General features: G+C 36.5%; 1 protein-coding gene across 2 annotated transcripts in view; it reads right to left on the reverse strand.

Annotated features, from left to right (window-relative positions):
* The window catches only part of NEBL (nebulette), a 231,978-nt gene that overhangs the window by 81,399 nt on the left and 124,837 nt on the right, over positions 1 to 25,742 (reverse strand). Inside the window, exons 1-3 of one of the 2 annotated variants that reach the window (XM_072327239.1) lie at positions 6,472 to 6,543; positions 6,303 to 6,374; positions 106 to 210 (exon numbers count right to left, since the gene is read on the reverse strand). The exons of the other annotated variant lie outside the window; for it this stretch is intronic. Coding sequence (XP_072183340.1) covers positions 106 to 210; positions 6,303 to 6,374; positions 6,472 to 6,534 — 240 coding nt within the window. The 5' untranslated portion in view covers positions 6,535 to 6,543. Of the gene's footprint in view, positions 1 to 105; positions 211 to 6,302; positions 6,375 to 6,471; positions 6,544 to 25,742 lie in introns of those variants that run through there. 2 annotated transcript variants of the gene reach the window in all.

Genomic DNA, 25,742 nt, shown 5'->3' on the forward strand with positions numbered 1-25,742 from the left:
TTAAAATAAGCCATCCTTCCCCTGCTCATAAATGTAATCTTCAATTCACAGTGTTTTTACCAAAAAAAAGAAGCAAAGAGAATTCTTCAATCTTTTTGGTCTTACCTCAGAAATAAAAGCACCAACACTTTTTACATGTTTTAGCTGAGGGGTGTCAGGTACAAATATGCACTTGCCCTTAGATTTTTCAAATTCTTCTTTATAGTGTACCTATAAAAAGAAAGAAGAGAAGATGAGTTGTTCATAAAAAAATGAAAAATATACAATGGATAGTTGTATTTTTTTATTATTTATAATAAAAATAATTAGCTCAATGGCTTGCAAACTTCGGCCACACAGGGAAATACCCAGCTCCCATACACAGAATCAGGCTTGTAAAAGTCGCAGATCTCTTTAATATTAAAGATGATAAATACATTATTTTTCTCTATATGTACACACAATTTTTCCACTGCCCATAGATGTTCTGCTCACCTAAAGAAAAAATAGATGAATCAAGAATTTTCTCTTTGATCTCACAGATAAAACTGTTATCAGACTGGCTTCCAACACAGACCTTGCAAGCCCAGAATCTGTATATCATAATCAAACATCTCTTTACAAATCCAAGAGCTAAGTGATAAAATTCACAAGTCCATTGCCAAAGCATTGCCTATGAAGCACCCCTATGGTTGTGACACAGGTAATATCAGAGTCTCTTAAAAAGCCAAGAAAATTTTATATCAGCTCATCTCTTAAGTCATGTACATACACAAGCACTTGGGGCACAAAACACCACAGTATATTTTGCAAAAAAGGCAAGAGCTTATTTTTTAAAAAACACCACAAAGCTCCAACTTTTTTCCCACCAGACAGTGGGTGCAGCTGCAATATGCAGTTATCGGAAACAACCACATGCCTGTTGACGAAGTCACATCAGAGCTAGTCCGTACCAGTGAGATTGTGAAGAATGCAATGTATACAGACATAGTGAACATGTATGGAATCTTTACTTACATGCAAACTATGAAGAAATATGGTGAATACAATGAGACTGATTGAACACATTCTAAACACAGACAACTTCCACATGTAGTCCTTACTTTTAAAGGTACTCCCAATAAGTAGCCTTACATGATTTTAGTGAGATGTCCTTATTTTCATATAGTGTAGTTTAATTCAGTGCAAGTTGAGCTTTCCTGGTTATTATCTGCTACCATTTCTCTAACCTCATTTTCACATTCTGCACGACAGCACCATGCATTTATGCATTCCCAGCTTGCTGACAAGCAGCAGACGGAAGCAACGTGACCATTACAGAAATATGCGGTATTAATTTCTTCCTTCTCTGCACCCTTAGTGCATATCACAAGCTCTAGTTTACTTTCCTATAAAGTGACTTGGAAAATTCATGAGGAATAATGGTAGTTTATGCTGAATCGGTTCTTGAGCTTTTTGTTTAATCTTTTTGTCCCCCACAAAATGAATTATTATAATGCCAAATTCCCTTTGGACTGTTGACCACATAATCACCACATAGGAAATAATTTTGGCTACAGTGAGCTCATCCAGATTTGGACTACTGAATGAATTTACATCTCTTTATTGATCATACATTCTCATTTTATAAAATACAGTGTATTCTAAGTAAAAACTGTTCGGGGAATAAAGGGTGTAAAATTACTTTATGTCATCATTTTACTCAGGGCCACACTGATCCAATAGTTCAAATAGCCTCTGATGTGTCACTGTGCTTCTAGGTAACCACAGAGTAATGCACAAAAACTGCAGTGTCACGATAAGGATGAGCAGGTGCCTATACAGCCATCCTGTGTGCATGCATGCACGTGCTTTTAAGGCTGTGCATTATACGAGGTGTGAATGTTCTCACGAATGGCTTAAAAAGCAGCCTTGAAAAATTATGGCTATTTGCAGCAATATGGTTGAGAAAGACTATAGGATTTTCTATGGAGCTGTCCACTGGTTAGGTTTGATGGAATTCCCAGTAGGATGCCTGTAAAACTGGGGCTCTGGCAGAGGAGATGGGGAGCCGTGCTGCTCACAACTTAGAAAAATCACACACAGAAAACTGAGAGCTAACTGTGATTGCATCCATTTTAATTAGAGTAATAATTACATTCAAAAATCAAGCATGAAAGCCTCCTAAGGTATCTTTAATTGGGGGTAAGGAGACTAAAGAAACCATCAAAGCCATTATGCTGTGGAAATCATGCTTACAAAATAATAAAAAGAAATAAAGGAGTAATGTCACTCCACTATTAGTCATATTTATTATGGTAATCCACACAGGTTCAAATGAGTCATTTAGAGAGGATATGTAACAAAATCTATGTGTCCAGTTTTAATTCAGCACTCTTCATTTTGCTACAGAAGTGTTCATGTCACTTAGAATCAGGCAAATAGAAGGCAAAATGAGACAAGTAAAATGTAGTCATGATGTGTACTTAAAAAGTCAATTTATTTTAAATGAACTAAGTGGGAGGCTGAAGCAGTTGGCTATGACAGAATATAATCAGTTTCTGTAAGACATATTCAGAGAAATCAGTATTCTTTGAAAGAGTATGGGGTTACAAAATCAAACACCTAAAATATTGAATAGGAAATTTTGCCTTTAAGTGACCTACCCTTTCATCACAATACACTCTGTTTAGATTGAGTAGGTCTGGTAAACCTTAGGGAAAAAAAAAAAAAAAACAGATGATAGAAAAAATTTGGAAATGGTGGCCTACAGCCACCGCTGCCCTTTTGATATACTTCTGAAGGCCAGTATCTCACTAGAGCCGCAGTTACTAATAGCTTTCTCCTGAGCCCTTTCTTCTCCCAGACACATCATAAAACAACTCTGATCAGCAGCACGGCTATCCAGTAACACTAGATTAAAATTCCTAAACAATCACCAAAAGAATAAGCTTCAAACTGGCTTGTTTGTTTGTTTTGCTCTACAGATGTTATTCGGCTAAAAGCAAATTTTATAAAAGGTCATCCAGTCTCCAGGCTGAAGCTTCCTGGCTTACCAGGAAAATTAATCTTGTCCATGGCTAGCTCCAGGAAGAAAAATTTAAGAGGTATCAGCCTAATCCAAGACTAACCCAAGCAGTTACCTTTCTTTGGTATTCAGGGGAACATATTTGTCACATTTAAATATGAAAAACTGTTCTTAGTATTTTGACACTGCTGACAATGCACGTGGCTATGTTGACCAGTGTACCAAGATCCGCTGTAGAAAAGTTATTTCTCAAAGATCCCTTTAGGCCTGAACTTTCTCATCTAGCTCTTAGGCTGGATTGAAAGAGAACTTTTCCACTGTCCAATCATTCATTTCATAGTTTATAATCTTTCTAACAGTGTAAGAACTGTGTGAGATCACAGATCTATCTAAATCCACTTTCTGTGGCCACAGAAAACCAGAGAAAAGTGTGAGGACAAGCATACAATATTATTGTCCCATAGTATTCTACCAGTCAAAAGAAATTTGGACCTCAAAGTACTCTTGAGCTAGAGGCTCTGACTACTAACAGTGAGCCCAGAAGAGTAGCTCCAGCCTGAATTAGGTCATTCCTAGACTACTGATACCTGATGAAAGGCACTACTTCTACACTTGGCTGTATGTCTCTAGCTCTTCCTTTATGTATCCTGAGGCAAAGCTGGTCCCCATACAAGGATAGATAGATGGTGATACTATTTTTGCTCTAGGTGACAGAAAGCACTTGGTACCACACAGAAGTAAAATACAGCAGAATCTCCAGAAGATACAGTGTCTGCCTCTACCAAAAAGCACTCACAGTGTAAAACTACATATTCAGACCAAAGAAGAGATGACAGGGTAGTACAATATAAATAATACAAGCAAATGGATAGGCTCAGTTCCAATACAGAAGAGAGAAGGCCTGGAATGGAAGGTAATTCATTTAAATAGAATATACATGACAGTTTTGAAAGCATCGATGAAATAAAATTGCATAATGGAGGGAGATTAAATGAAATGGCTTTAGAGAGGGGTATCAAAGCCACAGAACAACCTCAAATGAAAATGGGGATTTCCTGAAGAACAGGAGCACATAAACACTTCACAGCTTCGCCGCATGCAGTTCAAGCCTGACAGTTGCACATGAACTCAGGAATGCCACAAGAACCACTTTTTTAAATCATATTGCCAAACTAAAGTCAGCCTGAAAAGAATGCAGGGTGAGTGTAATGCAATCACAGTATCTCAAGTCACAAGTGCTCCTGTTACTGTGTTCTCTTGGAGGAGCTGAACTGGCAGGATACCAGACTGACAAGGACAACCACCCTATCTCGTGGTCCACAAGGACAAGAGCTGCTGTCACAAAGTCATCTGGGGCAAAACTGCAAACCCTCTAAAAAAAACACTGTGCAGCTAAAATGAACAAATATTCATGGGGGAAAATAAATAAATAATAAAAACATGAAGATGAATATGTAAAAAGTTTTGAGCATCATTGTCTCAAAATGCAAATTCCTTGCAGCTGACTGGGCTCCTCGAGGAAGTGTGTGAGGTGAAGAAACTACTACAAAACAACACTGCTGGTCACAAGAAATTCCATTTCATTCCCTACACATACATATGTTCCATCCAAGCCAATCAGAACACACCTACTGACTTCAACAAAGGTTGAATAAAGCCCCCAAAATGAGTGCCAGTTTTAAACAAAGAACATCATCTTTGAAATTAAATTTGTTCTGGACCATTACTTATTCCTACGGCCTTGAAAGCATTAATGACACATTGCCATTATGTTTCACATATCTCAATGAAAATCAAAAGCATTTTCAGGTTAAATGCAAGACAAGCTTTCAGCAAAAGACTACATCTCTATACTGTCACAGGTTTCAGGAACCTGATTTAACTTAATTACTCACTTTAGCTCCCAAGATCCTGCAGAAAATTAGAGAAAATACAATTAACTGCTAAATGTAGTAACTAACAGTCACTGCCAACATTGCCACTAATGGGTACACAGCACAACAGTAGTTCCTTTCAATGAAAGCAAATATTTCTTCAACATTTTTGAAGGAGTTTTTGCCTTGAAAAACAACAATCACATTTAGAAAAATAAACTGCACAGAAGCAACACATATTATGAGTCGGACTGGTATTCCATCTCCATTTTTATTTGGCCTTCCCATGAGTTAACGTGTTTTATTGTGTCAGATGCTATTCATTTCCCACAGAAAGCTTGTAGATAGCCATCAGTAAAAATAGTAATAATCTCTAACAGTTCCTAAAACAGTTTGAGATTACAAAGCAGCCATCGTGGTAGCTTCTTTTAAGGTTGTTTCTAATTTTCAGCAGTCTTCTTGTGACAATTAAAATACTACCAGATGGTCCACGGGCAAAGAAAAAGCTTTTCCATTTGTGAAGTCAAACTTTTGAGCCAGCACTGTAAAACCTACATCTATGAGGTACAGTTTTTCTGAGTTTCCTATTTTTTTCTGATACATATCCCCTAAACATTTAAAATGTAGATTCTGTATGTCCTATTCTCCAAAAATCATTCCCCTTGAACAATAACATCCTGAACCTTGCACTAACGCAACATGTGTTGTGGTAATATTATAACACAACATGAACCAGGCCGCAATTTCAGTTTCATTCGGAGAACAGTTGTGAAAGAAAGTCTCTCTCCACTGACATTTTCTCAGTTGACACCATCCTCAACATGCTGTATAGAACTATCATTCCAATTGCAGTTCATACAAACTGGAAAAGCTACTTTTCAAACTCGCTTTAACTTATCATTTCAATGGGTTTTTTCCCATAGCTGCAAGTCAATAATAGTCTGTTATCTAGATTTGAGCTTCTATCACCAAAGACTAATAGACAATAGCCAAAGTTCATCTGCTTGACTTTCACCTTCTCTCTTTACAGCTATGTAAGTACAGTACCCAGTTCTATTTTAACCAACCAGACTTCACAGGACTGGGCAGCAATTGGCAAAAATACGGCATTTTACTGGTGAAATCAGCCAAAGTGCTCTCAAGGGAGTCATCCTCCACATGAGACCCAACTTCTGAAACTTCTTCCTAGGCCTATGCTTCATACAGCCTAAGTGCTCCAAAAAACTCCTTCTTCCACAACTAATAATGCAAGGTATCAGAGTACACTGTGCTTTTCTATTATTTGTGCTCTATATTTGCGCCTTGGATGGGCACATGCTGCATGGCACATTTCTGAATAAATATGGACTGTAAATGTATGTATGTGGTAAAAATAAAGTAAAAATAAAACCACTGAAAAGAGAAATGCAAATGAAAGGATGCAAACTATCACTGTCACTTACATCACTTATTATTTCACTGCATTTTCGGGCCAGCTCCATGTTTCTGTCCTCAATAACAGGCTTGAGGAAGACCTATAAAAGAAAGGTAATCATTCCATGTTTCTTGTCCTAAAAGAGTAACAAGTAAAGAAAAAATATATATTTCTCAAAGCTATTGGGTTTAACTCACCCTTTCTTCTTCTCCATTCTCATTTTCATCCTCTGTGAATTCCTGAGTGACAGATACTCGCATTTTAATACTTGGAGAAAACAACAATGAAAACTCTAAAAAGGATCAGAGTTGCAGGAAACAGCTCAGACTCTACAGCATGCCTGGAATCAATGCTTCATTTGTGTCCTGCACTGCACTTAACTTTACCAAGGCTCCTTCCTTATTTAGGCAGCACTTGACAGTCTTTATCTGAACAATTCAGAGTGAGTGAACTGAAAGGCATTGCAGATGGCCTTGCTAGCTATCAGTTGCAGCAGAGCTAATGCTTTCTTACAGATAAAATATAATTAAATGACCTATCCCTGTCAACTATTTATAAAATGACTGTGAACACATGTAATTAAAATACTGTGATTCAATTAATTTGTGACATAAGTAATTTAGCAAAATTAACAGGTTTAAAAGGGAAACACTGATGGGAGAACTGTGCAGATTCAAGGCATGCAGACTCCAAAACTAGTCATCACAAAATTTTATTTTTTTGATCCAATTAAAAAAAAAAATACACTGTTATCATTTTCCAGTAGATGCTGCAGCTAGTATATTTACCAGGAAACAGTCTTTTTCGATCAAGCATAAACAATTTCTTAAACTTTTTCCATATTACTAATAAATATGTGGAAAAAACATGAGAACTCTAAAAAGGTTCAGAGTTCCAGGAAATGGCTCAGACTCTACAGCATGCCTGAAATTAATGAAGTTTAAATCCGTGCATAGACAGACACAAATGCATCTGCATACTTACAGACATACATGGCTATGTATTTACACAGCCATGCAGATTCATTCACCATTAAAATTGTTGTGATCTCAAAACCAACCTTTCTCAATATGAAGTCCAGCTAATATGAAACTGAAATACATCCTTTTTCCAATGGATATGGTGCCACAGAGTTTGCATCTGTAAAACATGTAAGTACATATTACAGGACCAGTCAGAGTAACCACAATTTTATTATATTCTTTCTAAACTGTAGCATGTATACTTCTCATTTTATACAGGTCATGATTTTGAACTTCAATCTAGCAGACTGATTCACCACTAAAGGGTTTTGCAATCAGGCAAAGACACAAGCAATGTGTGCTCTTGGAATACCTCTTCAAAGCATACTGAGTACTTGAGCCTAAACACAATGCTCACTAGGATCTTATTTAAAAACACACATTCCTGGGGGATGAGGTAGAATATGTTAAGAAAAAAAAGCACAAACTGCTTTCATGCTTTCAGTCTATAATAATCAAGATGTAGTATTCATTATGGATTAATAGCACAGAAAGCTTCAAGATTTTTCATCCTGTTATTTCAAATATAAGCTCATGAAGCCCACATTTCAACTGGCATTGCTGATGCTCAGATTGAAACTTCAAGGCCTGGTTTGTGTAGGTGAGGATCAACCATAATTTAGTACAACAGATTTTGGACATTTCATCCTTGTGGAGATGAGCAGTGTAGTCTTACAAGCTGGGTATGCACAATAACAGGTCATTTCTGAAAACCATCACCACAGAAGATACATTCCTAAGCAACAGACTCATGAATGACTTCAAACGCCACATGTTAAGATCTAAAAAAGAGTCAGAAATGTAGCACCAAAGCTTTTGTGATACTGTTTTAAATATGGTATTCTTCCAGCACCATTAATTTATCTTTCCTTCCCACATGTAGTAAATTATATATGTGAAGACACTGAAAAATAGTTAAGAGAGTAGAGTAGAGCTATCAGTAGCTGCAAAGTGATAGGACCAGAGGAAATGGTTTCAAGCTACGGCAGGGGAGATTCAAGCTGGACATGAGGAAATATTACTTCTCAGAAAGGGTGGTCAGGCACTGGAATGGACTGCTCAGGAAGGTGGTGGAGTCACCACCCCTGGGGGTATTCAAGGAACAACTGGATGTTGTGTTGAGGGACATGGTTTAGTGGGAGCTATTGGTAATAGGTGAATAGTTGGACTGGATGATCTTTTAGGTCTTTTCCAACCTTGGTGATTCTATGATTCTATGATTCTATGAAAGACTGCTGAATATGGAAAGATCTTTTTCTGTTTTCTGTCCTGGAAAGTAAACACAGTCAAAATGACCAAGTCAAAACTGTTTGGGTTTTGGGATGATGGGAGCCTGTTCAGATTTTTAGCATAGTTACATTGTATTTCGTGTAACCAAACATAGGATAATATATTAATTGTGGTTTTCCTGTAATGGTTTCTTCATAATAAAGATTATCACAGAATCACAGAATCACAGAATTATAGGGGTTGGAAGGGACCTCTAGAGATCATCGAGTCCAACCCCCCTGCCAAAGCAGGCTCCCTACACCACGTCGCACAGGTAGGCGTCCAGGCGGGTCTTGAATATCTCCAGAGAAGGAGACTCCACCACCTCCCTGGGCAGCCTGTTCCAGTGCTCCGTCACCCTCACTGTAAAGAAGTTCTTGCGCACATTCGTGCGGAACTTCCTATGCTGGAGTTTCAGCCCGTTGCCCCTAGTCCTGTCCCCACGCACTACTGAAAAGAGACCAGCCTCGCCACTATAGCTCCCACACCTCAGGTATTTATAAACCTGGATCAAGTCCCCTCTCAGCCTTCTTTTCTCAAGGCTAAACAGACCCAGTTCCCTAAGTCTCTCCTCGTAGGGGAGATGGTCCAGGCCCTTCACCATCTTTGTGGCCCTCCGCTGGACTCTTTCCAAGAGATCCCTGTCTTTAACATTAACATGAGCCTAAATTGATTTCACAGTTTCATTTTTTCCATCACCTATGTCAGGTATAACAGGACATTCAAACATGCTGGGTTCCACATAATTTCCATTACACAGGGATTGCAAAGCAACTACTGCAAATCATCATAATAAAGAAAAATACAATATTATGGGGGAAAAAAAAAAAAAAAAAAAAAAAAAAAAAAAAAAAGGAGTAAGGGAAAAATATTACAGAATACATACTAAGTATACATAGAAGTTATTCAGTATGGTACTCCACAGATAATAGATGTTGTTAGAGGGTATATGACACAGAAGCTTGCCTAACACCTTTTTTCATCCTCTGAATGGAACACTGTCTGATAACATTCAGTGTACCATACAGCAACCCTGAAATTCAAATATATCCAGATAAAATGCAGAGAGGAGTTTCAAAGAATCCTTAAATGCTCTGGGTTGGACCCTTAAGAACATCCAGCTCCATTCCTATTGGATCAGGCTGCCCAGGACCCCATCCAACCATGCCTTGGACTCTTCCAGGGATATGGAGAATTTGTTGTGACCATTTAAGAGGTACACAGTTTAAAAGTGCATTATGGCTCCATTATGGTTTCATGGCCTGCAGGTCAAGAATAAGTTGAATTTATTTCCAGAAGAGGCAATAAATAAACTGAAATCAACAGGCACGTTTGGCATAGCAAATATTTGTGTATGTTGACAGGTATTTTAAAAACTATTCTAAAAATACCATGTCCAATATGAATAGAGATCTAGTTAAATAATGACCTTTAAATCTTCAACATTATGAAGTACTGTTTTATCAAAGATTAATTGCAAAATATGCATTTTTTCCAAAACCTCCTAACTTCTGAACCATTTTCCACTGTACATAATGAGTATGTAATCATTCATTTTGGCATGAAACAACACAGACCGCTTAAAATCCAGTTTCTGAGAATTGTAAGAAAACTGCACTGGAATGGACTGCTGAGCTGTATAAAGACAATATTTGAAAGCATGCAGGTTGTGGTGAAATTAGATTTTATAATTGAATTATAGATATTTTCAGAATATCTGCAGAGCCTCTGCGTACACACAGCAAGTATTCGGGGAATTACCGAATATAAATTCATTAAAATTTTCCAAGGAATTTCTGCATAGCACCAGATTTCTACTGCCAGCCATCCTGCATTGATGTCTCACATTTCATCTCAAGTTTGATCTCACAGGTCAGGAACAAGGCATAAGGGAACTTAAATCCCCATTAGTATGAGTTGTTCCAGCACACACACAAAGCAATTGCACAGTTGGGCAACCATCCTGTTTAGATCACAGACAGCTGTGACCATACCTATCCAGAGTAATGCCATCTCCTTGATCCTTCTTCAGTATTTTTAGAAATACATTTGGGTGATGTTAGCCAGAAATTTCAAAGACCTCCACTCTTTCTAGTCCAGATGTACACAGCAATTCAGCAGCTACACTCAGTTCCATCACTGAACAAGCACCACCACTGGACTTGGCATAATCCCAAAAACCTTTCTGAGATCTGAGCCATTCACACACATTGCTGAATTTTCATCACTTCACTGGATAGTAGAAACTGCTTGTCCCAGAAAAGGTACCTGAACACAACAACCTCAAACATATTTAATAGAATTCTTCATAAGGCATTTCAACATAGATTGCAAGGCAAAGACAGAGGTAATTTGGCTGCAAAATATGCACAGCATTACAGCTGTATGTATTACGAATGCACTCCTTTGTTATTCCGGACTGAAAATATGATAGAAACAGAGGTGGAGTTTTAATGCTCCAACTATCCTGCTTTCGATGAGTTAAAAATCAACCCACAGACTTTCCTGAAAAAAGAACATAATTTTCTGTTCTCTCCGGACAGATGCACACATCACAGAAATAAGTACAATTAATTCAACAGAACACAGCTGGTGGTCTCTTTTCAAAAGGCACATAAGGAATTTGTAAGCACTGAGATTCAATTACAACTCATTTCTAGAAATACTCATCTATCAGGCTGGAAGTTACTAGCAGCACTGCCCAAGGAAGTTCATAGTTAGGCTATCAGCACTGCAGTCACAAACAGAATGAAAGCATGGGTTCCCAGACTGCCAAATTTAGCCTCTTCTGAATATGAAATATCTATTAACATCAGCAAAAGTAACTCAAGTGATGGTTCTATTTAAAGAGAAAGCTTAACCACAAGCTTGTATCTGTCAGATCATTAACACTGCATTTGTCAGCAGCAGCCCAAAATCTGCGAATATCTCATCATCTAAGCAAAGATTTTCATTCAACAGAAGTTCTTATTCAAAGCTTTGGTAAATCAAGGAATTATAATGGTATTTTTTAACGATAAATAAGAATAAAATGTTACAACTCCGATTTGTGAAACCCAGAAAACCTAATCGTTTTTCAGTGCCTTATGTCTCATAAGAGTAGATTATTTTATTTTACAAATGTGCTCACAGAAATGGTATTTAAGCACAACTGCATTTTAATGACAGATCATTTAGAAATTCACACAGTACAAATAGTTTCACATAATAATACCTAAACTAATCTGGTTAAACAGAAGCAGTGTTGCTATGCTATCATGACACTGCCTGAGTTAATAAACCCTTTTCCACACAGCTAATTATCCTGAGAAATGAATCATGCAGACCCAATCAGAAGTGGGAGTATTCACCATGGTGCACTGTGCCATGCAGATGTAAACTTAGCTGTGATGAGTAACAATATACTGCAAGAAACAAGTATAAAACTTTTTCAGACAATGAGTTCTAAAAAACACAAAGCCACAGTGTCATTTTTCTGACAATATTCATGTAAGTGCCTACTACTTTTGCACAGTAGCTTTTAGGCTTCAAAAATGGTATTTCCTAAATAGGTTACACAGCTTCCATTGTTCTGTTCTAATTTTTCATTTGTTAAAATGAACATTAAATCCTTAACAATTTGGCATCTCCACTCTACACTTAATTTTCACATTAACCAGAAGCTTGGAAAATCCTTCACAAGTTGAAGCAGCAGGAGACAAAGTGACTGCATTGCCACTGTTTCATCTACTGTACCTGACCCAGTTGCAGATTTCCCCTCTCTTGCCCATGGTCATAAAATCCCTTTCACCTTACTCAAGTGTCCAAATAGGTACGGTCATCCACCAGAGCTAATGGCAGAGCAGTGACTCTGTTAGTCACTGTAGCCGGTGGAGAGCAGCACACACCCAAGCTATCTGCCCTGCAACACACGTCCTACAGAAGATGGATAGTAAATGAAATTAACAGTTGACTTGGTTATTGTGTGAGGTTTTCATAGAACTTAAATCACATTCAGCAGAAGAGAGACTCAAAAGGGATGACATGGCTTCTCTCTTTCTATCCCTCAAATGCAGAAAGGTTTAGATAATATTTCCATTCAAAAAATTTTCATTTTATCCAAACATAAATCCTACAGAGGAAATATCAGGCTTGTTTTGTGAGAAATGGGAAATTTTACCTTGCTGTGAATTACAGCTAAAATTATCACCAATTGTAGGTAAAAAGATATGAAGCTGGAGGTAAATATTTTTAACTTTGCGCCATCACATTCTAAACAGCTAAAGATGCTCCCTTTGTTTTTTCAGTGATTAATGTAATCTAATAAGTACACTATTATACTACATTACAAACAATGAAAAGATATACTTGGCTTATGAACAGACTTATTCTCTTTCACGTATTTTCTTAAACTTGCAGACTGGGTATGAAGAATTTTTCTTGTGGCATTATTTAGAAATCAACTACCTGAATTGAGAAAATTGGACCTTTCCTACAAATTTATTTCAGTTATGAGTATATCCAGCCACCTATCACCTCATAAACAAAGCATACATTTTGAAAACCCCTATTACTTTACTGTTCTGGAAAATTTCAGGTTTCTATGATTCTCAAGTAAGTTTAATCTTGCATTAAATAGTTTGTGACAGCTGATGATAAAATAAAAAAAACTAAGTTCTTCATTAACAGTTATTTAAAATCTTACCTTTTAAAATCCAAAGATTAAAAAAGCAAGAAAATTCTGGCACTTGCTCAATGATTAAAAATTTATTCAAGTAACTTCATTTTTTTACCAAGACAAATAATTCCAATCATAAATAACTGTTGGGGAAAGTAAAATAACAAAATAAATAAGTAAATAAATACATACTGTAATTGTGCAAAACACCGAATGCCATGAATGCTCTTAGAACCCTGACTCTTGTGTAGTTGTTCTTCACTTTGTGAGTTGTGCTCAATGTAAGATTCAAACAAGACCACAAGTTACACATATGTGGTATTCAGGACAGTTTAAATCTTGAGGGCTGTAGTCAGGCTTCCATTGTAGCATAATGCTCCACTTTAAGACAGCTACATAGAAGAGATTTTATTATGAATTTAGCAGCACATTCAAAGACAAATCACTTTTTGAAAATATCCATTATTTTGAAGAGACTGAATATATAAAAAATGAAATAAAGCTCATTCTATCCAAAAAGCTTCCATTTCAAAATAATTTGCTGGAAAAAAATAGTAGTGTTTATAATAAACTACAAAGGACTTGGAAATAAAACTGTTAATAACTCTGTATTGAAAAGAACCTTATAGCAAAGAACTTTGTACTGAGGGCTCTCTGGACCATCTAATCCTGTAATTGAGTTCCCAGTTGCGAAGCAGGAGAGCAACTTACCAGTTCTTAAGCACTGACTACAGTGTTGAAGAAAGCACACTAAAAATACATACAATAGCTAGCAATAATAAGGCACAGGGATGTCAGATCCTTACATCAACTCTGTTTAACAATGATATACACAAGTTTCCATGACAACAGTGATACGACAATAAAAACATCTTCCATCATCCACTGAAAAAAGCATTTCTGCTTGTATCATTGAAGAAGTAGCAAGAACCTAATTTAGAAATGTCAACATGTTCAAAGAAATGCATATAATATTTTCACAGGATTTTACTGAATAACTGAACCAGATTAAATTGATTCATTACTGGGTAAATTTTTTTAGCCTCCAAAGCAAGTTACATAAAACTTTACCTCTTGCTTTAGTCATTGCCTACAGCTTAGCAGCAAAACTTTTGCTTAAAAATTTCTTTCCCTGTGGAATCTTTTCTTCATGTATCAAATACAAGCTGATCTATCATTTCACAAAGAAACAGTGCATATTGTAGCAAATGTACACATCAAAACCTTTATGAGATTGCAACCTTGTTCAGGCCCAAAGAATAGGCTGTATGCCAGAAAACTCAACACTCTTCCAATTGTCACTGAAATCAGCACAATACATTCCTTTTCCTCTCACTACTTTTCCAAGAAATCACAACAGACCAGCACTATTGCAACAACCACAGAAAATCTGGAGCATTAATAAGATTAGTTCCCACTGAATTCCACATAATTTACAGTAAGAATTTGTTTTGTCCTATTTTTTTAAATTGTCTTCATTTTGGCTCCATCATTCACACAAATATATACATGCATATATAAAAATATTATTATTTTATCACTTCTGCCATTTGCTTTCACACCATCTTACTTCTACTCTGTAATGTTTTCTTAAAGTGTCTCACTGGTTCTTTCTTAACATAACTGTGTTGTCATTCCCAGAATACAATTACCCATGTAAACAATTATACTTAAATTAGGGGAAGTTAACTTGCAGTTACCTGGATACTCACATTTCTAAGTAAGCATATGTCTCATGAAAAGTGCCACCATAATACTTTCAAAAATGTAAGTTCTCAAATTTTACTATGGGAAATAATAGTTCCCATAAGTTAATAATACCAATTTAGCCCTGCTCTTCATGTAACACAGTACACCTAAATTACCATATTAAAAGCACACTAAATTACAGTTCATCAAATCAAGGAAAGCTAATGCCTGCACCAAGTGAAATAGTGCAGCAAGTATCTTCTGAGAAGAGAAAGGCAAAAGAAATACTATACCGAGTGTTTTGTACATCACAAATTATCCAGAAATTCTGCCCTCGGGCAAGTTCTCTTGTTGCCATTAATAACATTAAAGAACAATAAGTGCTTTATCCTCATACAGCTTCTTGTGGATAAGATTTTTAAGAATTTTTATAAACAGAGGGCTAGATCCTTTGATGGGGGCTACAGGCACAGGGTAATGAGTCCTCTCCCTGTCTGCAGGCATTTGAGAGCTAGGCTGCAGCCTGGAATAAATGAAAGCAGCCGTGGCTCCAGTGGTTCCAGCTGGGTGACCTGCTCCTGTCCTCACTTCCGACCCACAGCACCAGGCAAACACAGCCAGGGATCGGGATGTGCGGCAGGAGTTGTTCAGAAAACAAGCTGCTTCCTTGGAATACCTGGAATTGTTTAGACCTACTCTACAGAATTGCTCCTTGCTATACATCTGATGATACACGACCATGATATAATTCTGCTTTACAATCTGGCAAACAAGAGGCCATGAAGTAGAGCAGCATCTCAGTAACATCTTTCCCAGCTCTTTTTCATCGTTTTTTCTGTTATTTCCAGCATAAACTAACTCTTAGCTTCTACTACTCTACCTACAGCATCAAAGAGTGAAGGCTTTTTCTACAATATCCTGCTGTTAAACAAATTTTAGAGTTAATATAACTAAAAAAGTAATAAAAGAAAAAGTGGGAGAGAACAGCTTTAACTTAGGATTTCATACTGAATTATTAGTAAGCAACTAGGTTAACATACAGTATAGGGTTAGAGTAACAGTGCAGGTACTTGTTATGCAAATTAATTTGAATGCCTCTGAGTTACATGTAGCAGCCATTTGGTATAAAATAAGTAAGATAACCTCTCTGAAAACTGGGCATATATTCTTTCATTGTCTTCTGAAGCCTAAAATTATATTAAGTTATATTAAGATTTTCTTACATAGAAATAAAAAGAGATACTAAAAAAGTAACTTCAAGTCCTGTTGAGTACATTTCTATTTAAATTGCATTATTTGTAAATACCTTTTTTTATTATTATTATTTTCTTTTTCCTTTTATATACATATACAAACCACCACCAGAGAATTATCTATGCTGGGTCCTAAGGCCTAGCTTTGAAGAGCTTTTAGTCATTTTATCTCTCCAATGATCTCATGGGAAGTCTGAGTCTGCCTTTCAGCAAAAAGCTCACCAAAGCCCAAGGCTGCCTCTAAAACTATTTTATTTGCCTTCAGGTCTGTGGTAAACGTATTTTGGCACTTTACACTACAGCCAAAGAAATTTCTCAATCTCATTAAAAAGTGTAAGCAATAATGATAATCTGTAATACAAAACTGCAAACCCCAGGGGCAGGAAGTGCCTAATCTTACATACATGTATTCTATCCTGACGCCAAATGTTATCTGCATGTTTCGTTGCCTTTTAATTTTTTTAAATCATCTCTTTGCAAGAAGAAGATGAAGCTCTAATATGCTCTCTGTTGAAATTCGAAGTGTCAGACTCAGCTGCCCTATGGCCTCAAGTTGCGCCAGGGCAAGTTTAGGTTGGATATTAGGAAGAACTTCTTTACAGAAAGGGTAGTTAGGTACTGGAATAGGCTCCTCAGGGAGGAGGAGAAAGTCTCAGCTTTTAAGAAGCAGGTCACTTCAAAACTTCTGAAACTAAAATCATTAGAAAAATACACATATCTCTTATATGCAATCATAATACAAATTTTAAAAAAGCAAGTCAGAAAAAATGACAAAGCATTTTAAGTCTACTTTCAGGTTTAATGGCCATGAATGATATGGCCTCTGTCTCATCTTGAGTCAAACAAAATACTGATTTCTCTACATAAACTTCAATTAGCTTATTTTGGAAGGCTGTTTCTATCTGGATTTTAACTGCAGAACTGTCATCTTTGTTCCAACTATGACTTAATAGATTTACAGATACAAGTTATGCAAGCAGATAAGTGAATTTTGCTCACATGTAGAAATCTAGATTAATATCTAATTTATCCAATTTAATCAAAATTAAGATTTGTTACATTAAATTTTGTTTGCCTCTATTTCCTGCTCAAGTCTGTCAGGCTTTCCTGCTTTGCCTTAATTTGAAAAGCACAGAAATTCTATTGTAACTTGTTTCTGTTTCTGTAAATGACTTCCAGACTGCAATATGGATATTCCTCATAGGTTTTCTGTCCACAACAAATTATAATTCAATTTGCCAGCAACTCAGATTAATGATGTATCTTAATCAACTACTTATCCCTTGTATTCTAGCCAGAAAAGAGAGGACTGTTTAAAAATAAACAGGTTCTAAGATTTAAAAACTAAGTGAAACAAAGTACATGGCTGTCTCATGTAGATAGCCATCATACACACATCAATATAGACCACATGAAATTAAGCCCTAGGAGTCTAGTTCCACCAAATTGGGATTATGTTTAAAATTAAACATATGACAAATTGTCTACCATTCACAAATCTTATGCATAAAAATGGTAGAATCTGCAATTAAAAGAAAATATTAGAAGTGCTCAGTACTCATTATATCACCGCACCCTAACAATGAATAATACTGTAATAGACTAACCATCTGAATTACTGTATTTGTATTTGTTCTCTGTATTTCAGTATTTACGTTTTAGACAAAAGCATGAATATTTGCTTGCAGAATGCAAAGACTGTATTAATATTAACACACAGAACAAAGTCAAAAGACTTAGTTTTAACATTACCTGATTTCTTTTACAGAGTATCCTTTCAGTGACTAATTACAAAAAAAACCTTATCCATGAAAAATAAACCTAAGTATTAACAGGTTAGCTTCATGCAAGCTTTGAAACTATTCCTGCTCAGATCATGATGACCTGAAGAACAAGAGTTCAGAAACTCTAATACAATAACACACTGAGACAAGAAACTCCTGAAATCACTACTAATGTATATACTATTTTTAGAACCCCGTAAGATGGGATCTTTTCAGGCAAACTGCAGAGATCCAGAGCTGAAATGTTCTACCACTGTCATCAGTATATGTATTACATATAGAAAAAACAGGTTTCTTTGAGTTGTGGAGAGCTCAGAAAATAAATAAATAAATAATAAAAAAAATAAAAATTAAAAAAAAAAATAAAAATTAAAATAAAATGTAGACCAAAGTTATCTAAACTTTAAAAGTGATTAGGTATAAACAGAAGAAGAGATTGTAAAGTATATCAAAGTTAACAGTTAAAACCCAGCTTTCCTTCTTTTACAGAACCGCTACACGGTTTAGTCTCCTGCTTTCTGAATTGCATAGTACAATCCCGACAAGAGCCGTAAATATGCTCACTGAAATGGAAAAAGTCTACTCATATTCTCTATCCATGGGAAAAAGTAGTTTGGAATTGAACATTGTCCCTCTACCACCTGTTATATACTGAAGTAAACATTATTTGTATCAATTCGTATCTAAATTGGAAGCGACCAAAAGGTTTTTGCTCGTTATGAAAGAGAATATACAGGTTTTCAGTCTAATTATGTTTAACGTGGTATGTCATTATTTAAGATTTATGAATGTATAGAAATATCCTCCTCTACATCACCTCTACAAAGAATTCAAACAATCAGATGTCCTGGCTTCAATTGGAGAGCCCCGTGTTCTGCCACACAGTGTCTCAGTTTCCCATCATCTCTTTTCAGGACACCTACATGTCCTAATCATTCAATTAAAAAATTTAAAAAAAAAAAAAAAAAAAAAAAAAAGCTTTGTCTTTATAAATAACTAAGAAAAGCTTCTTCAAAACATGTCAGCATGAAGAATTTGTTCTGTATTTACTCTGGGCAGTCTGGTAGAATAAGAGTTCAGAATAATGGACGGTGTTTGGAATAAAGAGAAAAATGGAGTGAGAGTTGACATTAGTAGAGCTCTTCTTTTGTTCACTGTGAATATTAATGACTTCTGCTCAGTCTTTCATCAAAAATTCATTCAAATGCTATGTTACTGGAAAAAAAATGCTCTTCTTGGAGAGACACAGTCGTGTCACTGCTGAACCTGAAGCTTGCAACAGCTACAATACATATGTTTAAAGTGTGCATTTGTCTTTTGAATAACAATTTAACACAGTAAGATTAAATAACATGCCCCCCACACCCCAGCTTATGATTCTGAAAACATTTTCTCTTTGCACCTATACTTCAAAAACTCAACTGGAAATATAAAAAGTTATAAAGACAGTTTAAGACAAGAATGACTATGAATAACAAACAAAACAACCCTACACCATGTACTCTTTTTTCTTTTAACCTCCACATCTACTGCCACTATTTTGAGACTGTGCATTGTACTATAAGAAATTCAACTTGAACTTAATTTTCAGTCACAATGTCATATTCCCTTCTGTAGACTTGTTTTAACTCCCAGATTCATCTGTAATGACAGATTTTTCTGTCCAGGTAAAATGTGAAATGGTTTGTTAAAGGCTGTATTTACATGAGGCAATGTCCTCTCCACATATGTTTCAACTACTTCTAGTATTCTATCCACCTTAGCTTTATATTTTTCCCAGAAAGAAAAACATTTTTGTGGGATAGTGGTTAAAAAGATGTTAATTTTTCCTAGAGACGGTTGCAGCCACATGATTTCCTCAGTACCACTGTGGCTTCTCATTCCTTTTTCCAACCTCCATTCACTATTGGTGCTTGGCTGCACAAAGCTACCACTATAATTTTGGATTTATGGAAGGACAAAAACAGACAAGCTGGCAGCATAAAGCTTGCCTTCTGAGACCAAGAGCTGACCATGTTTACAGAGGCCTTTGTACAAAAGCAATTCAGGATGTCAGGATGACTGCTATACTCATCCTGCCTCAGCCCTCTTATCCTGTCTCCAGTCACCAAATACCCTAATCACAGCTAAGTTCCTCCTGGCTAGATTGAAAGAACCTCTGGAATCATCAGCTTCCTGCTTCTCTTTCCCAAATTCGTTTTCACTAAGCATAGCTCTCAGGCTATGTCATACTAGCACACTCCAACAAAACACTACCACAGACTCCACACTCCAGGTCAGATGTAATTTTAGTGAGACCACCTACACAGAAATTTTTTTGCATATCCCATGATATAGTGAAAATCACAGCAGGTCTTACAGATCCAACTCGTAATACCATAACCACAGTGTCTGCACAAATGCAAGGCTTATACGGCAAAGAGCTGAGAAGGACAAATGGGAAGAAAGGTCAGCTCCTGCAAAACTGCTAGGATGAAGACAGCCACAGTGAAAACTGCAAATTCATTCTCCCATGACTCCCACAGGCTAACCTCTTGTCTGTTTCCACCTCAGACCCATCTGTCTACCACTATTATCTCTGCACAGATTCCACATGCGTAAGTCCCCTTCCATTGGAGATGGAGCATACTCTCTCTGGGCAAACGAGAGTTTGATGAGCCCAATCTTTAAAGCAGGTTACATCATGAAAAACGCACCCCATGGAGCTCAGCTGAGTTTATGATTTTCTACCTGCACATACTTTCACAAGTAGTACCGGAAAGCTACTTCTGACATATAAGTTCCTCATGAGGGAAGGGGGAATTTCCAGCAATGGAAGTAGGTAACTGTACCTACTGTAACTGTTTACTGTAGTAAAACTAGATACAAGAAGAAAAATCAAAACTGTTGATAACTTTTGACATGGAAAAGATACGCAATCACTGTCATTGAAAAGCAGGACTATCGAAGAAAACTTGCTTACCACTGTTTTGAGCAACAGTTAAATAGTGATCAAAAATACTTAACAAATGCTATTACTTTACAATTACTCTTAAAGAAAGTTTAGTGCATAACTGTCTTTAATTCTCACCAAGTTACAGGCAAGTTGCCTACACTCAAACTGGTATATCAAAAAGTAACATATGCTGTTTTGGCTGGCCATCATTATTTCCAACAAAAATTCTATCTTGGCAAGTCCTTATTCAAGGTCTTATAGCAAATCACTTGAAATCTTGGAGAGAATAAAACTAAATAAACCCCATGATCATAGCATATACTGAAAAACAATAAGAGTGATACTGTGATTTAGAGGTATTACATTTGTCACATTGTACTCCTAAACAGAATCTCAGAAGGTAACTTCTCTTGTTAACAACAACTGCTCCCAATTTTAACAAAAAATGAAGATTGTAGTTCTTGCCACATTTAGTGCTCCCTGGGTGCACCCCGTTACAATACAAAACTGCAAAAAAATGCAGCATTAGGGCAGGAAGAAACAATAGTCATATTAGTCTGTGTTAATCCAATAGCTTTTCCTCTTCCTCCATCTCTCCCGCCCTTCTGCCAAGCATTCTCTGAATCTCTAACTACTCTTTTTCTCAGTGTTTCTTTGAAAAAAAGAAAATAAAAATTAAAATTAAAATTAAAATAAATAAATAAGGCTGAAAGCTACGAATCAAGAATGCTCCAATATCAATGAATCATCACAGTATCTCTGGATATGGTTAATTTTCCTTCTTTGACATCCCCGTTTTCATCCAAATAGGAGCTGCAGTATAGTTGCACTAATATGGCATGTAACTGGTCACTCATCAGTAACACATATTACTCAAAAACTAGTATACACTTCTCCCTTCAAAACAGGAATGTTTCAAGCCTTCTCCAACAGAAACAAATTTTGACCACATAAAACATTCATTACTGTATGCTGATACGAGAACTCTGTATTGATTACTGTAATTTCTTTAAGTTACAGTGCTTCTCTAGGCATTTTTTGAAGGGAAGAGAGTCATTAGTAATAACACTTTAATCCTTCCTACAGAAATGCCAATTGATGCCAAAACAAGACTGAATAAATGACCACAGGCAGACAAAATCAAATGAAAAGTCATTTAAGTCACAAAATACTTTAAAAGATATGTTCCATTTCATTCATAATTCAAAACAGGGCAAAAATATGTTTAATACTATTACTATTGGAAGGGCTACCAAAACCTCATGACTCAAAGCTGCATTAAACTGGAGATGTGAACAAAAACTTTTATCAGTAACTTCAGAGCTAACTGATTTTTTCACGAAAAAATATAAAGAGCTGACAGGTAAAGTTGGCGTCTGCAATCCCTGCCAAGTGAGACATTAATTCTCAAGTCTCTGTGCCATCCCTTGCACTTCTTGCCCTGCCTTGCCCTTTCCCACAACACATGCACAATTTAAGCCAGCCACTGGCTGGTCCAAGGTGCCTCCTGGCAGCAGCCCAGCATGCCTGCTGGCTGCCATGCAGCTCAAATCAAGGGCACAGCCATTCTGGGGCACAAGGGAACATAACACTTTTTACAGAACACACTGGAAGTTTAAGAATACTACCTTTCTGTTGAATGAGGTCAAAATAAACAGTTCGAACAATCACTGAGTATCAAATAAGATGAATGGACACCACAATCAGGCCACATTTATAAAGCTTAGGCAAAAAAAGAAGTTATCCCAAAGTGAAGGATAGTTTTTTTGCTATAGTCTTACAACAAGCTCCATACAGGTAAATATCTGCCTTCGTGTAAAGGAATAAAGATTTCATAGTAGAGCAAAAGAGTCTACCCATATGAGTTTCTTCACAGGGGTAGTCCTTAACACTGTAATCAAAACTGCATGCAATAGGGAATTATAAATGGAAATTATCTATATAACTTAGAGGAAAAACATTCATATCTATAATTTATGTTTACTAGAAATTGTCACTAACAGTTTGAATAAACCAGGAATTGATCCATACAAAGAATCAGACCTGGTTTGAGTCCCTCTAGAAAGACAATGCACGTTCTCCTTACTTAAACAAGTAGGATATCATACACAAGTCACAGAAGACATGACTTGCATACCGCAACAGTTATGCAAGAAAGAGACAGAAAGCCAACCAGCAGGGATATCTCTGAGGCAATCTCTGACTCTGCAGAAAATAAAAGCATTATACACGCTCCTGATGACCATTCACCATAAACAAATCATTTGTCTCTTAAGAGAAAATGCTTCACATTACAAACAAAAAGCAATCAATGTCTCAATGTTTGCTACCAATTCCATAAAAACTATTGTCTTTATGCTTTCTAAGAGAAAGTCTGTATCACTAGAGGCAAATAAATTCGTAAGAGAGGGTCAACACAAGCATTTATTGCCATTGCAAGAGTTGAATACTCACTACAGTGTCTCAACACACCCTCAAAGCACTTCCTCTCTCTTTCTGGAGGACATTTTAATTGTACAGATTCAATACTCATCCACTTATTCTGAACACTAATCTTTTGAAAATCACTCTACAAAAAACACATTTGATGAAAAGCTAATTTGCATGAAAATGCCAAGAGGCATATACAAAGTGGTAATTCATATACCAAAACAAAATTATGAAGTCTCTGCAAAATGAATTGCACCCATTATCTATATAAAAACCAGATTATAACAGGACAATTTTTCTCTGTAGCAAAACACACTGAAATTGCAAAATAACAACTTAAGAAGTTTAATGCAGTTCCTGTATTATCCTTGAACTGTCCGTTTTAGCAGTGCATTTCTATCCTGTAGTACAGCTGGCACAAAAGTCCAAGTAGCAAACTTCTTTCCTAGATTTCTATTTTTATAACTGAAGGATATGAATTGTCCATTCCTGTCATCTTTTTTAATTTCATCATTCATGAAAAAAGGAAAACAGGGCCACTTTTGCCTGAAGTTCACCTTTTTCTTATAATTGTAGTTTTAAAAAGTCAGACAGAAAAACTGAATTGTTTTCTGAAAACATAATAGAAAAATCCAACATTAAAGACAAACTGAATAAATGTACCAATTAACACATGTAACATTATAAAGCCAGTATTTGAAAAGTAACTTCTCAACTTTAATAGAAGCTTCTTCTGTGAATCTGAGCAATCATAACATATTTGTGATTCTCTCTTTTAATGAACATAAATAACAAGGAATAGTATTGAAATTTTATTTTATGTCTCTGAAGCATTCTGAAATCCATAATGAATTTGCAACAGATGACAGTTTCCTCATAGGTGCCCTGTCTCTACTCTTGCATGTCCTAGGCCCAACTGACTGTTCAAATACTGTGCAGCCCTAAAACCCCTGAAGCAGGGTGTTCTGTACTGATCACCCACATTAAAAAGCTTGGAAATCATAAAGCCCTCTGAAGTCAAAGATAGGTCCAAAACAAAGCATTCTGTTACTCTGGGGTGCTCTCAGTGAACACCTCAGAACTCTAGCTCTATGCTGAGGATTCAACATTGCAGGATAAAGGCCACTCATTCCAAGTCAATAGAAAACTCTTATGGGGTTCACGATTCCTATGAAGCTATATCTATATCTGTATCTAGCTTAGTACATAATTATGAAAAAGGCCCAGATAATTTGCTGACCCTTTTTGAGTGGACACACATTTCTTTCACTCAGCATTAATTCTGCACTCTGTGATGTGGCATAATTTTGTCACAGCTTGAACAAAAACTCACAATGTACCAGCACAGTTTCTCACAACAGTAAAATCATCAATGAACATTAGGGGTGGAGAAGCACAAAAGGCTGAAAACTTTTGATTATTTGCCTGAGCCACTCAGATTACTCCCAGGCTCTTATAGAAAGGGACTAGATCATCATCGTCAGCCTCACCTTTGGTGAAATTTTCTCCATGCACACAGCAACTATAATAGCTTAAACTGAAATTAAAGCTGATTTAATTAGCTCTGCCAAAGCTTTGGCCTGGTGGCTCTTAAATCACTGTCATCTGCAAGAGAAGTACTTTTGCTACCCACTTTATTAGCTTCTTCACTCCTATCTAGTACTAAGCATATGAGTAAAGTTTCACAGTTCAGTTACATGAACTCAGAGATTCATCATCACTTAAAAGAGCAACTCTGGCCTCTCACCTTGCCACATGACAAGTGCTAGCGTCCAGCACGGACAGATGGGAATATACCCTGAACTGTCATGCTAGACAGTTGTAGAATCTCTTTCAAGAGCAACACAGCAGTAGATCAGCTCCAAATGACTGTCAAATCACAGACTAAAATACATAGCAGCCTCCTTTCTATGTACAAAAATGACCCAGTGTTTCATTTTCATAAATTCTGTTCCTTGCCTCCCTAACTCCTGGAAAGTGTAGGCAAACCCCTCCTGAATCTATCATTTCTTGCAGCAGAATATAAATGATAAAATATTGCAATCAACACACATCTACTGGAATTCCAATACTGGTTAATAAAACAATTTTCCCACTGCAGCAAAAAGGCATAACTAAATTCCAGCTAACCTGCTGCTAGAGCAGACAGAACAAGTATGTGAATACATTAAAAGTGACTTGCAAAGTAAAAACATAAAGTAACCTCAGGACAAAAATCTACAGTTACCAATCAGCAGTGAGTCTGGGCACAACAGTCTCTTTGAAGGAGTGTCTTAACTTCTGTTCCTTTCCAATGCAATAGTTGTCCCAAGTCTGCTGGGTTCACTGAATATACCCTAAGAAACTGTAATGCTTGAACATCACAGACATTGCTCATCTCTGTGAAAGCCCTTCATCATGCATTACACCTTGCTTAACTCCTACATAAT

The sequence above is a fragment of the Excalfactoria chinensis genome, chromosome 2 (genome assembly GCF_039878825.1).
Source record: "Excalfactoria chinensis isolate bCotChi1 chromosome 2, bCotChi1.hap2, whole genome shotgun sequence".
NCBI lineage: Eukaryota > Metazoa > Chordata > Aves > Galliformes > Phasianidae > Excalfactoria > Excalfactoria chinensis.